The sequence below is a fragment of the Protomyctophum bolini genome (assembly GCF_963924005.1).
Source record: "Protomyctophum bolini genome assembly, chromosome: 11".
Taxonomy (NCBI): Eukaryota; Metazoa; Chordata; class Actinopteri; order Myctophiformes; family Myctophidae; genus Protomyctophum; species Protomyctophum bolini.
In genome coordinates, this window is record NC_137872.1 from 13,164,513 (window position 1) to 13,180,873 (window position 16,361).

General features: G+C 41.8%; 1 protein-coding gene across 1 annotated transcript; it reads right to left on the minus strand.

Moving 5' to 3' along the window:
• Positions 1-9,493: 9,493 nt before the first annotated feature.
• Positions 9,494-15,685, minus strand: gcat (glycine C-acetyltransferase). Its single transcript, XM_080775675.1, has 9 exons — positions 15,399-15,685; positions 13,455-13,585; positions 13,258-13,359; positions 12,863-13,009; positions 12,450-12,604; positions 11,983-12,065; positions 11,187-11,358; positions 10,254-10,375; positions 9,494-9,879 (listed from the first exon to the last, which is right to left on the minus strand). Exons 1-9 carry the CDS (start codon positions 15,628-15,630, stop codon positions 9,728-9,730), a joined length of 1,296 nt encoding a protein of 431 aa, XP_080631801.1. The 5' UTR covers positions 15,631-15,685; the 3' UTR covers positions 9,494-9,727.
• Positions 15,686-16,361: the final 676 nt, after the last annotated feature.

Here is a 16,361-nt window from a genome sequence, read left to right on the forward strand (position 1 = left end):
TGTGCATGCACACAATATGTAAATAAATGTGTTACATTTTCTTGCATAAACACAAAGAGCTGTTTCCATAACTGCACAAATTATTGCACATAACATGAGTAGCTGTTATAACATAACATGAGTAGCTCTTTGCCTGCCTGCCTGTCTGTCTGTCCATGAGTAGTTATTTGTCTGTCTGTCAATGAGTAGCTGTCTTACTGTCTGCCTGTCTATGAGTAGCTGTCTGCCTGCCTGTCTATGAGTAGCTGTCTGTCTGCCTGCCTGCCTGTCCAATTGTCCATGAGTAGCTGTCTGCCTGCCTGTCCAATTCTCCATGAGTAGCTGTCTGTCTGCCTGTCTATGAGTAGCTGTCTGACTGCCTGCCTGTCCAATTCTCCATGAGTAGCTGTCTGTCTGTCTGCCTGTCTATGAGTAGCTGTCTGCCTGCCTGCCAGCCAGCAAGTTGGTTAACAGAAAATAAATTGTTATGGCTGAGTAAAATAAAATACAATAAACACAATTTGCCTGAAAATAGATTACCCAGCTATGACCTTTTTCATGAAAAAAAATGAGTAGTGATATGGCTGACTGAGTAAAATAAAACAATCTACCTGAAAATAGATAGAAATAAGTGAAGAGCAATTTCCGCAATTACCATTTCCGCAATTTCCTCAATTTCCATTTCTGCAATTTCCTCAATTTCCATTTCCGCAATTTCCACAATTTCCATTTCCACCATTTCCGCAATTACAATTTCCGCAATTTCCATTTCCATTTCCAACTATTAATGGCAGCTGGGTTTCATAATTCAAATAAAATAGAATTCTGTCCATTTAGCTATAAAATTATGTCAGGGAATAGGGATACACAGTATATGTCTTTCATTTGCATTGCATCTCTCCCCCCCCCCCCCCCCCGTTCGAGTAATAGTACAACTCTAATATTATTACTTATAATAATGTAATTAAAGATAACTTCATTCAGATTTTTTTATTTTTATTTCATTTTCCAGATTTTTTTTTCTTCTTTTTTTTAGATTTTCATTGGTGGGCCAGTCATAATGGTCCCGCGGGCCTGATGTGGCCCGCGGGCCTGAGGTTGAGTATCACTGGCCTACAGTGTATATTTTATAAAGCGTATTTGTCAAGCGTTTATGCACATTTGCCGATTGCATTGGGAAAACATGGTACTGGCTGACTTCATTGATTTCGCTCCTATGGCACCAAAAAGTGGAATGCCCTACCAACAGTCATTAAGACATGCAGATCCCTTGACTCCTTCCAAACCGCTCTCAAAGGGCACCTATACGGACGGCTGCAATTTGAATGTCCTTGTTTGGGAACCACTGCTTTCCACCACTATGTTATTTCCGCCCATATGTGTGTCTGTGTCGCTGCGGCAGCAGTGGGTGGAGAGAGTGAGTGGGTTGGTCCAGCATGTAAGCACCGTTCTGTCCTGTGTTATCTGGGGGAGAGTTTAACCGGGAAGCAGACGTGGACCATCAGAGTCCAAAGAAGGAGATATTAAACTATTTGGGCTTTTTAAAAGAGAGATGTCGTCCGACAGCTTTCCAGCTGCTGTGTCAGAGAAGCAACGGATGGACCAGGGAGCCATGCTAAAGCAGCCTGTGATAGAGTTACACAGAATAGGTGTGTACATGATTTTATGTCTCTGTATAAATTTATTTCAGCTTCAACAGAAAGCAGATGCACAGAAATGTTGTCTGTACTCGGTGGAGACTAGTAATGCTTCCTCCCAGCACAAACACACTGTGCGTGTGCACGTTGATAGGGATAGGGAACGTCACTTTAATTCTATGCAACTTTTAAACACTGTAATTTCTCTTTTACTCAATCCACTGATATGCAAGAGTGGACATTGTGTAAGTGTTAGTTAGTTTCAATTTATTGAAGCTGTCCTATATAGGGTTTGTATAAAGCCAGCTACAGTAAGTACCTTCTAAGTGCCTAGCAGCGCCACCCGGTGCCTAGCTGTATCAGATTCCTTCTACTGCTCCTCCTTAACCTCAAGGTCACTGCAGGCACCAGTGGTTCCTTGTTTATGCCCTGTTTATTTCTATGTGAGCAACCCCTCCCATTCTATGATCCACTCTCCTGGGAACAATATATACTTTGTACGCTCCTCTGTTCTGTATGTTACAAACAACAGCTTCGTACTGAGTGCGACTTCCATCATTTGTATGCATACAATCCTGGGTATTAAAGCCACAAAGACAACTTTGCTCCGATTCTTTTATTTTTCTTAACGTTTCTGGTATTTACATCAAAGATTTCCTCCACAGTGTGCGTGCAGCCGTGCACGTGTGTGTGGGGGGTGGTATGTGGGTGGGTGTGAGGGGCGGCACAAATTTTGTCAGAATTTATAAGATCTGATATGATTTAAAGGTCCAAAAGTCAAAAATAAAAGAAAACAAATAAGCTAGTTATCTTCATTCTAATGCAGGTATTTTAGCTCCAAACTTTTTTTCTTTTCATGAAACGTCTATGGCCGTTTTTGTGTGAAAAACTAATGCTTGGAATGGATTCAGAATCATGAAAACCCCCTAGTTTGACACATGCTACTTAAAGCATACGGAAAGTTGGACATTTTTGACACTTGATGTTAATAATGGTAGGGTCACATATAAACCCCTATATAAAAAAGCTCTGCTGACAGCCGGTCAGCAAGTGGATTAATGAATGTATGTAGACAATATTTTAGGCCAATAAAAAAAACCAAAAGAAGCCTGTTGGTTTCCAGACTAAAGGTTGTCAATACTGGAATGAGCTCCCTGTCACACTGAGAGATCCCCACTTTCACAGCTTTTAAAGGGCAATTGAAACAGTGGTTAAACAACCAGTCTTGTGATCACATAGTACCCTAGTAATAGTTTAAATCTTTTCGTATTCTTCTCAATTTCTTATTTTCTCTTTTTACTGTGTTTGAAATGTACTGTATTTGTATAGACTCGTGTCTGGTTATGTAAGTACTGTTTAGTGTTAAATGTCTGGGGACTAGGGATGGAAATTAGCATCGCTTCTAAATCCGAAAGGTGTATTTAGGCTACATTTGTATGTAATGTTCATTAATATGCTCTGACCCGTCCAAATAAACAACTAAAGTAAGGTAAAGTAAAGTCATTTAGAACATTATCAGTTGACAGTTGGTATTACAACACAGTTTGCATGTTATTTCAAAACATTTTATGTTTTTTCTCTGTCCTCATTCTCCATCCCAGATGTCTTTCCTGCCCAACTCAAACATATCTACAGCAGAAATAGACATCTCAAACAACACCAGAGAACTCAGCCCTACACCTGTGACCAGTGTGGGATAAGCTTCAGACACAGCAGTACTCTCAAACAACACCAGAGAATTCATACAGGAGAGAAACCCTACTACTGTGACCAGTGTGGCAAACGGTTCAGCCAGAGCAGTCATCTCAAACAACACCAGAGAATTCATACAGGACATAAGCCCTACACCTGTGACCAGTGTGGCAAACGCTTCAGCCACAGCAGTACTCTCCAAAGTCACCAGATAATTCATACGGGTCAGAAGCCCTACACCTGTGACCGGTGTGGCAAACGCTTCAGCCAAAGCAGTACTCTTCAAAGTCACCAGAGAATTCATAAAGGACATAAGCCCTACACCTGTGAGTGTGGAATAAGCTTCAGCCAGAGCAGTCATCTCAAACAACACCAGAGAATTCATACAGGAGAGAAACCCTACTACTGTGAGTGTGGGATGAGCTTCAGACACAGCAGTACTCTCAAATATCACCAGAGAATCCATACAGGACATAAGCCCTACACCTGTGACCAGTGTGGGAAAAGCTTCAGAAAGAGCAGTCATCTCAAACAACACCAGAGAATTCATACAGGACATAAGCCATACACCTGTGAGTGTGGGATGAGCTTCAGACACAGCAGTACTCTCAAAGATCACCAGAGAATCCATACAGGACATAAGCCCTACACCTGTGACCAGTGTGGGAAAAGCTTCAGAAAGAGCAGTCATCTCAAACAACACCAGATAATTCATACAAGAGAGTAGCTCTGCACTTTCCTCATAGATCAGGTTCTTGAGCTCTACAGTGCTGTTACAGTAGCTAAGCTGTCGCGCTGCAGTGCATCTACATAGTTGGTACGCTTCTTTCCCTTACTGGCATACTGGCTTTGCCCTTGGTTGGCTCCCATAGAGTCAGTTTACTTGCCTCTAGTTCTGGGTGCCTGACACCGTGTCCAACCAGCCTCATCCTTCTCTGTCTGTGACAGTCCATGTGACACCTTGTCCATCCATCCATCTCCAACCGCATATTCTCTGAATGCTATGAGTTTGAAAAAAAAAAAAAAAACAGAGCTGTTGATTAAAGGAGCAGAATATCTGACTTTCAACTGAAGATGGTATCACCATATATCAGTGGTTCCTAAACTCTTTCCATTATTGTCAATCCTTTATTGACACTATAATTAGCCCACGGACCCCCATTTGATTTTCACCCCCAGTTTGACATGTATTAGTCCCCCATTTAATGGCATTTCTATCTTTGGGAGTCTGGGACCCCCAATTTATATTGTAAAACCAGGGTTAATTTAACTCTGAGAGTGTACAAATGGACCCGTTGGTTCCATTTGTACACTCTCTGAGTTACAGACCTATAAGGGTCCATATTTGGTTCCAAACTACCATTTAGCTGGGGACTCCCTGGAACTCCCTGAAGTACCCCAGGTGTCCCCGGAACCCACTTTGGGAACCACTGGTACATGACATCACGTGTCAGAGCAGGTTCAAGACAGCCATTTAGCAACTGTTCTGTAACTTCTGTAGCTACTGTCATGTGGGCTATTTTTACATAATTAACCATGACAGTACTCTATTAGTAAACTAATCTATTCAATACACAGCAACACCCCTGTTGTTGTGTGTTGAATAGAGTAGTAGACCTTTGTGTCAAGTTCAAGGCCTTCTGTTTTGAACTTGACACTAGGGAATCTGTGGGGGGTTCAGGGGAGGCCCTACTCGAATAATTTATTTGAAAGACAACAGATCAACAATTTCACAGGAGGGGTAAAATGTAGAGGAAGCATTTCTGTATATAGCCTAAATGGTGCATTTATATAGCGCCTATATCCAAGGCGCTTTACATATATTGTGCATTACATTCACCCATTCACACATTCATACACCGACGGCGGAGGAAAACATGCAAGGCACCAACCTGACATCAGGAGAAGAAGACTATTCAGAGTCTTGCTCAAGGACACTTCGACACTAACTCTGGGGGAGCCCGGGATCGAACTGGGGACCTTCCAGTTCCCAACCGGCAACTCTGCCCCTGAGCCACTGCCGTCCCTGTATAAACAGTATAATGACACAAAAACAGCTTGTTGATTGCGATTTAAAGAAATACGTGACAAATGAAATGAGTGAAAAAGGACTTCATTGGGCTTCACAACTTCACCTGTTTGTGTGAATAGTCTTCTTAAAACCACAAAGAGCATCAACCACCAGATCAACTTGAAAAAAGTAACTTACTTAAACTTAAAAGTCCACTAATCAAAGTTTACTGGAGAAAAAGTACAAAAGTATTGGCATCAAAATATACTTACTAGTTCTGGGATCTTGCCCTTGCACCTTGAGACTGGGAGGTATAGAGGAGTTACAGAAGAAGAACGTATTTGCACCTATTGTGATATAAATGATATTGAGAATGAGTTCCATTTTCTTTTCTATTGCCCGTTGTATCATGAGCTACGTCAAAAGTTATTTAACAGAAGGAAGTAAAAATATAGATCTGATGTGGTTAAGTGATGCAGAGCGACTGAGATGGATTTTCGAACAGAAGATATTTGCATTAGCAGAATATATAGAGAAAGCTTGGGACATACTAGCCCTGAAAACATGACTCTCGTATTCATACGAGAGTCATGCAGTAACTTTACCCTGTTTTTTGCGATCGCTACATTTACACGAAATCCGTATATATAAACATTCGGATTGCAAATATAAAGTACTCACTTTTTATCCCACGGGTGTTAGTTAGTTGCTGCACCCGAAATTAGCACTGCTGCATCCCGCGTTGTTTAATAAAAAGCATTTTTATCCGAGCTGTTATTTTGCCATTGGCTTTCAACTACGCGCCCCTATCGGTCGGGAGGAGGGTGGCACTCGGTGTGTTCGATATATGACCGCCCTGCCAATACAGACTAATAGGCGAGTGCGCTCCCGGTGTGCAACTGTGGATTTCCCAAACGAACCCCGTTTGAAAAAAGTAGCCGGGGCGCTCGGATAAAAATGCTTTTTATTAAACAACGCGGGACGCAGCAGTGCTAATTTCGGGCGCAGCAACTAACTAACACCCGTGGGATAAAAAGTGAGTACTTTATATTTGCAATCCGAATGTTTATATATACGGATTTCGTGTAAATGTAGCGATCGCAAAAAACAGGGTAAAGTTACTGCATGACTGTCATGATAATCATCATGGCAGTCATGTTTTCAGGGCTAGGGACATACGGACAAAGAAAACTTATATGTGATGTATTTTATTTTTATGTTATTGCTTATTTCTGTTTTATCAAATACTTGGTGTAACTTCTGTGTGGGAAGTGAACGTGATATTGTTTATTTATATTGTTGGTGTCTTTGAAAATGTCAGATCTACATGCTCACTTCAGCAATTTGAAAATATCTAAAGTGAGCTTGTAGATCTGATCATTGAGCTGATAATCAAAATCTACAAATAACAATGGTCAATATCATGATCAGTATGACCATATCTGTATAAAAGTATAGTTTGTGAAAAGTGTTGTTTTTTTTTGTTTTTTAATATATATTTTTTATCCCACGATTTTGTAACCCATTTTTCACCCGTGTCAATCATCTACTGTGATCCTGGGCTCTACACACCCTCCGCCAACCTGGGGAGAGCAACGGACTTAACTCACGCTTCCTTCATGCTTGAGTGTCCAAGTTGCTCCTTTACACCTGACAGGGGGGAGTTTCCCTGGTTGGACGTAGCGCGTGGAAGGAACACGTTATTCCAACCAGTTCCTTTCCCCTCCATCAGGCGCCCCGGCTGGCCAGGGGGAGGCAGTGTTGTTTTTAATTAATTACAATCAATGAAGTTTGATTTAGCTCTCCTTTAAAATTCAGAAAATATCACTCCATCCAAGCCTACATGTACAGAGAGATTTTCTCTGCTACACTAAACGGAACAGAGCCATAACTATTTTGAACCCATGGTGTCCCCATTTTGGATATTTCATTGTAGGCAATAATTGTGCAATACATGCAAAATATCACATTTTCTTTTAATGGCCAAGTCCTCATGCCAGATGAAAGGAATTATAAGTATGGGCCAGTGGTTTCCCAGTGGATGGGCACGTGGCCTATGATGTCAGTTATCTATTATGTGAGTACTACAGTGTCATAGTCATCTCCATATTTGGGCAAAGCATCAGCCCACCTACTACACATTCTCTGCAATTGACTTCAACTGTAAAATCTCTGTCCAGTTTCTGGCAAGACTTCCTGTACTGTTCTACATAGGTTTTATGTACAGTAATTGACTATGTATATTGCCATTTATACAGTGGAGAAAAAAAGGAAATAACAGTTCAACCAGCATCTTGGAAGCGAAGAATCACTAGTCAACCAAATTGACAGAATGTACTCTATTTGGCTTAACGGAAAGAGTACTGCCATTTAAAAAACATAAATAGTACATTTCATTTCATTTGAAAAATACATTTCAAATTGCACTGATGCTAAACGACAGCAGTGAGTCAAATGTTACAGCATAATAAAAATACCTATACCTCTAATCCTCAACTCATACAGCGGCACACACTCACGCACACACACATATGCCTGCCCACAGACAGATACAGTTCATTCACCTATCTATGGTGGACTATGCATGGCAGGGTCGTCCTCTTCCCTGAGCCAGCTGAAAACCTGACCGCATACCAACACATAAACTAGAACTAAAAAACAAAGCTCAACAGAAATCACAACATAATAATAATCAATAAAATCAATCTCTGGTGGTCTTCTTTGGACATCACCTGGAGATTTTAACATAGAATCTCTCAGATAATTCCCTTTGAAGTTTGCAACACCTTGAGAGCTTGATCCAACTCCCTGGAAGTTTGATCAAACTCTTTGAGAGCTTTATCACTCTACCTTGGGTGACCACGACCATTAAATAAAAATATATGAAACAATGTATAGAACTGTAACACACCCTAAAATCGTATGTTGATGACCAAAAACATCAACATCTCAACAAAGGTGTCAACACCGTGACATCATTATTGATGACATCAGTCTTGCCTAAATATGGATTATGATGATGTCCAGTTCAAATCTGTGTTTTTATTCTGACCTGTAATTATTCACCAGTGTGACAAACATCTCATCCTCAGGAATACATTCCTCCTCCTCCAGGTTCTCCAACAAGCAGGGAGGCACAACAACGGGGAAAGGCTTCATACCATGATCGTCATTCAAGCCAACATGTTCCTTAGCGAGGCCTGGGTCAAAGAGCACTTGTAACTCGGCCGTCTCTCCCCTGCCTCTGTTCCATATAGATGTAGACTGACCTCCACCAATCAGAAGACAGATTATCAGGATGATAATAGTTAACTTTTTGATCGATAGCAGTATCATTGTCACGAGAGTTAATCTAGGTATACTACCGTTTATAAAAGGAGGTTTGTGCAGCAATACAGAGTGAGAAAGCCGGCGATATAATCGGCTATATATTCTACTGTAAGTTCAACAGTTACGTCACTATGGGAGCTTTACGTCAGTCTTATTATAGCCCAATAGCAATATGCTTTTAAGTATTTTTTACTGTCAATGAAAATGTGGCAGGTGGGTGGCCGATTGTGCTCAAATATGCACATGACTAACCTAACGTCATACATCACTGTTATGCTATACTTTGTTGTGCTTGAGCCTGATGTCACATTATGCCCATATATGGAGATCCCTGATGTTTTAACTTAACACATTTTGTTTTTCAAATGTTTTTAAGTTGGTCCCTGCCTTTCCTTGTGATGCGTTCAGACCTGTATATACTGTATATATTCGCCTCAGTTCCTCCAGTTTGTGCTGCGCCAGGTCACGCCCGTTTGCGCAATTCTCGTCTTTGCACTGACTTTGTATGTAATCGCGCCGCTCTAACCATCCAAGTCTGAACGCATCTTTATGTAATAAAGCGACTTTAGGTGACTAGAGAAGCTCTATATATATCTGAGTCAGCGCAAACTGTCCCGACATTTGGTTTTACATCAGAGATGTACTTGTATAGTTGGAATTAAACATTTCAACAGTTACAGTCTATGTCCAGCTTTATTTTTGACAGTAGCGAGAGAGAGAGAGAGAGAGAGAGAGAGAGAGAGATAGAGCGCTCTATCCCTCTTAAGCAACTGTTCACTTTTCCACTATACCTTTTTAAGGACATGTAGCTCAGGAGGAGAAGAAAGGCAAAAAAAGACCTCACCTTGTTAGCAAAAGTCATTTATTCAGCTAAGAAACGCGAACACAAAAAGATCACGTTAATGCCAACTGACCTTCCAATGTAACTAAATCTTTACAAGTCTTGTTAGTAACAGTCCATGCTCTGTAACAGACCAAATGTTCTACAAGCGCAAGAGGATCCATTTATTTTTCATTAGAATCCTGTCGATGGATGCATCAGCTTCCTCAGTAGTGCTTTGTTTAGGATACAACTCCTTTAGGATACAACTCCATGTTTTCTGCCTGTCTGTATGAAGGCGTCAACACAGCGGTCAATGTCCTCGTTAGTGTGGGCTGCTGAAATCTGAACACGGATTCTGGCCTTGCCTTTTGGTACCACGGGAAACGAAAACCCAACCACATATACACCTGAGAAGAGAGAAAACCAGCTATAAAACTACTATCGGCATTATAAGATCACATACATGATCATAGTTTACGGCCCATTTCCAATACATGAGTTTCTATGTGGTGCTATTATTGAAATATGTCACTGTGGTCAAGGTTGGAAATTAGTAATGTTTCAAACAAAGAGTGAGTCGCTAATCTGTGCTTATTTTGTGAACCAAGTCTCCCTCTACTGGTCGACACAGATCAGTGCATTTGTAACTTGAATCCATGAAAACTGGCAGAGCCACAACACCTTCCACTGCTAAAAAAATAAAACGAAACACAATGTCCCATTAATTTATAGTTCAAAAACACACCCAGCCCCACAGGCCAAATACTCATAACTGTCTCACCCAGCTTCAGCATGTCATCAGCCATGAGAGAAGCCAGCTTCGCCTCCCCGAGCATCACAGGAGAGATGGGGTGAGCTGTGCCCGAGATGGTGAACCCAGCCTCAGTCATCCGGTTCCTAAACCTGTGACAGGGAGAGAGAGAGATACAGACACAGGGAGAGAGAGAGAGAGAGAGAGAGAGCGAGAGAGAGAGAGAGAGAGAGAGAATCAGGAGATTGCTGCAGGAGATATAGACCATTTTGTAATACATGTATCATGTGGTAGGTACTGTATGCTTGTATGAATTAATGTGAAAATTTGGATGAGGGTTAAGCAAAGTTAACTTGAGATGCATGAGAAAACAATTTATTATAAACAATATAACAAGAGGAAGGGTGTGGGTGTTCTTGACTCTTTAACTTTGACGTGGTTGAGTCAGATAAGAAACAGAGCGATTCCTCCCACATGCAACAACTCTGGCCTAGCACAGTCACATATGGATTATGAAGTTCCCTTAAACAGGAAGTGAGCTCAATATTGTTGGGGAAAAAACATAAATAGACTCCAAAAGCGGTACAGTTTCTCCTCTTAACCTTCCTTTTCATTCCAACTTGTCAATATGTATTCTGTGCAAAAACAAACTCAAGTGAGGCTTATCTGTTTTTGTCAGTAGGCCTGTGTAAACTATCGCACAATAATGCCGTTAAGGAAAAAACTCCATATCTGTCCTTCTCAAGATAAACATCTTAAAAAGGAAAATAATGGCTAATGGGCACATGAGCCATTCATGTTTTCACCATAGTCATTTGATACAAAACATGAAGATCAACAAAACCAAAGTTAGGTTTCCAGTTCCACCCATGGCAGTGATAAACTGTGAGCTAGCGTCTTCCTCCTTTCACCAAACCATAAAGTTCTGCCCGCCACTCCCCCACCCTGTAAAACCTACTGTACCTCATGGTTTTGGCCGTCATGCTCTGGGCGATCTCATTGGACGCAAGCAGCAGGTCCACAGCCCTGGTGGCACAACCCACCACGGGAGGGGGGAGGGAGTTGGAAAACAGGTATGGCCGAGAGCGCTGTCTGAGGAGGTCAATCAGTGGTTTGGGGCCTACCGTGTAGCCGCCTGAAAGAATGCAGAAGGCCGTTATGTTCACATGAAATGTAACTACTACTGATATTTGGAGGCAACAACAATTCCCACTGATAAATCAGCTGATATTTGCACAATTTTGGTTTGGTTAACTCAAGAGCTACTGTACATGGCTTACAACTTTTAGCAGGTGAGTGTGAGAAGCATGGGTGACATTGATATCATATCACGGTTATTGTTGGGATTATACTGAAAAGGGAGTAACTTGTAAATGATAGATTTGTTTACTGACTTCCCATCACTCACTGACAAAATCCATGGAGAGGCTCTTTGGGTGCAAAAACGATTTATTTACATAGTGGAAAGAGTTCTGGTCAAGAGAGTATTGCAACCAATATTACAAACAGTAATAATGGTGACAAGTGCTTCTTTCTATTAGGTATTACATTTTATTTCAATATCATACAACATATTCACCACTATCGATTTGCAATAAGCTAATATCAGCTGCTAATATAGCGACCTGCCTCTTGCCTTGCCACGTAGTCAAATCATTGTTAGAGTGATGTTCCTTGGGCTTCATGAGCAGAAAAAGGAACAGCTAGTTGTGTTATGAAAAGTATGGTTATTTATTTCAAGTGAAAAGGAGGCACATACCAGCTGCTCCTCCCAGCGCTTTTCCCAGAGTGGAGTTTACAATTTGAACTCTGTCCATCACTCCCAGGAGCTCATCTGTTCCTCTGAAAACAACAATTAACACCACTGTTACTGTACCGTGGATGTCCTTATGTACATTAGCTTCTATAAAGATTGTGGTGTGTGGCATATCATATGCCATTGATTACAATACGGTTAAGTGGTTTAACTAGTCAATGTATGTCCCATGCGCCTTGCCTGTTCTGGGCAATAAATGTACTACCATATTCCCAAAGAAGCCATTTTGTTATAATGTCACATACCGGTACATATGGCCAATACTGTACTATACAACATTTTCTATAATAGTCCTGTTATTACTCCTATGTAACATAATGAGGTCCCTGCAAGTTACTATACAATACAGTGACCCAGTAGCATCACTATGTGAAATTGTGGCGAAATAATTCTCAACTCAAATCAATTACCTGCCCCGGGGCCCCAGGAAGCCGGTGGCATGGCATTCATCGATGAAGACCATGGCTCCATACTGCTCTGCCAGGTCACAGATGGCCGGTAAAGGAGCGACATCTCCGTCCATGGAGAACACACCATCTGTCACCACCAGGCGCATACGAGACGACTGCGGAACAAAACACAAATCAATGATGTTCAAACTCATAAAAAGGTCAGATCACATAAGTAAATGTGTTGCCCACCACCAAGAATAAAAGAATAGCAGCGTAAAGTAAAACAATAATTGACTCAGACTATCTCTCCTGTTCACATCCAGATTATACCTCCTTGTGTGTGATTTCCAAAAATAAAAAACACAAAAGATCACATTAATTTTCATGACTGTTTCTGCATAACGTAGAAGAAGAAGAAGAAGTTTCATTACCTGGGACTCTTTTAGTTTGGTCTCCAGATCACTGAGGTCCATGTGTTTGTAGCGGAACTTCTTGGCACGACAAAGTCGGATCCCATCGATAATGGAGGCGTGGTTCAACTCATCAGACAGAATCGCATCATCTGGGCCCATCAGAACCTGTATAGTGACCAAGGCTCAAGCATTACTGCAGGTTATTTCAAAAGGATGAGATGAAGCTTGATGCAAAACACTTCTTACAAGTTAACTAGATCACTGGACCACAGGTATGTCCAACTCACTAGCTGAAGTATGTAGTTACTGTACTTCACATTTAAACTGTCAAAGCATACACCTGAATACAGTGATAGATATGATTATTTGTTAAAATGCTGGCCACACAGTGGCAAACAGTCTTCAAGCTGTACCTCAAACAGCCCAGCATTGGCATCAAAACAGCTGGCATACAAGATGCAATCCTCCCTCTCGTGAAACTGTGCCAGCTTCTGCTCCAGGTTTTTGTGTATGTCCTTGAAGATCACACATGAATTATAAATGAGGCAGTCAATAAACGCCAGCGCATGAAACAAAATGTGCTGACTGGTCAGTGTTGAGGGCATCACACCTGCGTGCCGCAGATGAACCTGACGGAGCTGAGTCCAGCGCCGTGCGTCTGCAGTGCCTCAATGCCTGCCTGTATCACATCTGGATGACTGGAGAGGCCCAGGTAGTTGTTGGCACAGAAATTCAGTATGCCTAAGAGTTAGTGTGTGTGTGTGAGAGAGAGAGAGAGAGAGAGAGAGAGAGAGAGAGAGAGAGAGAGAGAGAGAAAGAGAGATTAAGACCGAGATCCTTTTTTTTCCTCCACATGATGTAACACCAATGCACGTAGGTTGCACACATACGCATATTACGGATGACCGTTAAACAATACAAGAAAAAACTGAAAACCAAAAATACAGAGAGATGAGAAAGCAATAGCAACCTAATTGCGAACGCAGTGATTGCGAACGCAGTGAGCACTTACTATGAGACCTAGCAGATCATGTCTGTCTGTCTGTCTGTCTGTCTGTGTGTCTGTGTGTGTGTCTGTCCCGCTATCCAAATATGGAGTGTGTTGCATCAGCAATCACTCAGCTCCATATATGGGCACAAAAGGGGCCAGGTCCACTCAGCTCCATATATGGGCACAAAAGGGGCCAGGTCCACATATAACAGGTCCACATATAACAGCGGGACAGACACACAGACAGACAGACAGACAGACAGACAGACAGACAGACAGACAGACAGACAGACATGATCTGCACGCAGGGTCTCAGCTGCGTTCGCTTCCCGCGTTTGCGCGTCTTACTGGTATCGTACAAACAAAACAAAAAGAGAAACAAAAGAGAGAAATCAAAAACAAAAATTATGTGGAGTTCAATTACCATATACTGTATGCAGTGTATGGCCTGGCATCTAGCTGTCATAGATATAGACTAGAGCGCCCTCAACTTGCTAGGCCTACTTGAAAAATGTGTTAGTTGAACCCCTGATTGTAAATTTGATTTTTATTTTTCCAATTTCAGGAATAGCATGACATCTTGTAGCCAAGATGAGGTTGGTGGAAGTTCGCTACCTTTCCAATGGAATAGAATTTGGTGACGGGCAATGAGAGAGAGCAGAATGAGACACTATAGCTTGTTTAGAGGTGTACTGTAAGTCAACGGAGAAAAAATGTTTTTATTACACAGTAGAGAGAAAAAATATTTGTATTTACATAGTATAGGAAACACATGGGTAACATACGGCCCTTCGCTCACTTAACAAACTCTGAGGTAAGAAGCAGGCCATTGTCAGCATCAGGTGTCCTCTGTCTAAAAGGTACCCGATAGTGGTACCTGCTATAACTGTTATTGGACAAGGAAATTTATCAGCAAAGGTTGAATGGCAATGACGGAACAATAAAGCCAGCATGACATAAAATATGACAGGGAGACGTAGTGTCAGCTGACTTTGTCTATTTTGTGTCTCCGAGACACACAAAAGACAAATTCAACAAAAAGTCAGCTGCATGACCTTCATGACATACCATTCATCAGAAGAGCACTGTCAGTTTTTCTCAAAGGTTTATGAGTAAACAATGACTGTATGGCACGTACAGCAATACTATACTCTCTGACTCAGCCACTCACTGACTGATACGGCTGTAGCATCCACCAATAAGTGGCATTTAATAGTCCTGAAATAGTCCTGAATCCCAAAACATGACTGTCAAAGAAGCAAGCGTCATGTGAACCATATGGCTGACTGCTGACAGGATGGTTTGTGATGTAATATTGCCTGACTGGATAAATTAAATAAGACTGGCATCTGGTGTGCCGTGTACGTACCTAATTTTAGTCATAACAATAAATGCAAAAAATAGTTACAGCAGGAGTTTGTTTGTTGTATATTCTATAGCCCTAATGCAGGGCAGAATTAGCATTAGGGCTATAGACCAGAGCTAGCATGGTCCAAGAAGTGTCAGGTAGATCAATGACAACAAGAAGTCAACAACGCTTCCACCATTGGAAGCTATACTCACTGCCACGACTACCGTCCACGCTGATATGAGGACCTTGCTGGGACGTGATAATTCTCTCTCCCTTCCACGTTCCCGCAGCTCGGATAGCGTCAAGTTCATTCTCCAAAACCACTCTCGCCTCGGCAACAGCAGCGGCGTAACCCCGTTTCGAGGTAGCGGCCGCAGAAGACCTTAAAACACATTTGAGGGGGTTAACAAACCCACGGACAGCTGTGCGGACTCGGAGAGACATGATCTGTCAAATATTGCCCACACACAACGAGGAAGATTACAAGAGCATGCCGTGCCTGACGTCAGTCACGTCACAGGATACTATGTAACTTTAGTGGGCGTACCGATGTCGTCCAATTAAAAGCCAGAGCATCTGCCGTTTCCCTTTTTTTGTCCAATCACATTTCAGAGAACAGTGTTATTCAGCGTGCTGGGGACCTGTTGCCAAGAATATTTGCTTGCATGTCTAAAATCAAATATTGGTAGACTCACTGAACTGGATACTACACTACACCAGACCACGTTGACTGCACTTGAAGTCAAGAGAGGTCAACTCAAGTCTCAATACACTATAAGGCTTTCTGGTGTGACGGCCCCCTGGGCCTTTAGTCTACTATATGGAGTTCTGGAGTTTCTGGCTTTCTGGCTTTTCTGGTGCTCTACACCAGACCATGTTGACTGCACTTGAAGTCAAGAGAGGTCAACTCAATACACTATAAGGCATTCTGGTTTCTTCCTAGTGGTCAGTCACACAGTCAGTGACGTTCCGATGGCGTCTTGACAAGAGAACAAAGCACATGCATACTGATAAAAGAAAGAGATTAAATTAAAGTGCTTCACAGTCTCCCACAGAATTGTCTTAAAAAAACTGACGATAAGTGGACTGCACGATAAGCAACATGTGCATTCTCATCATGTCTGCATCCTCAGCTGAGTTCAGCCAAAGATGTACAACAGTAGACTTTCACAATA

Bases quoted from the DNA above. Each gene is read 5' to 3' on its own strand.
- gcat (XM_080775675.1), bottom strand. From the start codon at position 15,630: ATGTCTCTCCGAGTCCGCACAGCTGTCCGTGGGTTTGTTAACCCCCTC. The intron at 13,586-15,398 runs GTGAGTATAGCT...ACTAACTCTTAG, and splicing joins CGTGGACGGTAGTCGTGGCA to GCATACTGAATTTCTGTGCC. The intron at 12,605-12,862 runs GTAATGAAACTT...TTTGTTCCGCAG, and splicing joins CCAAACTAAAAGAGTCCCAG to TCGTCTCGTATGCGCCTGGT.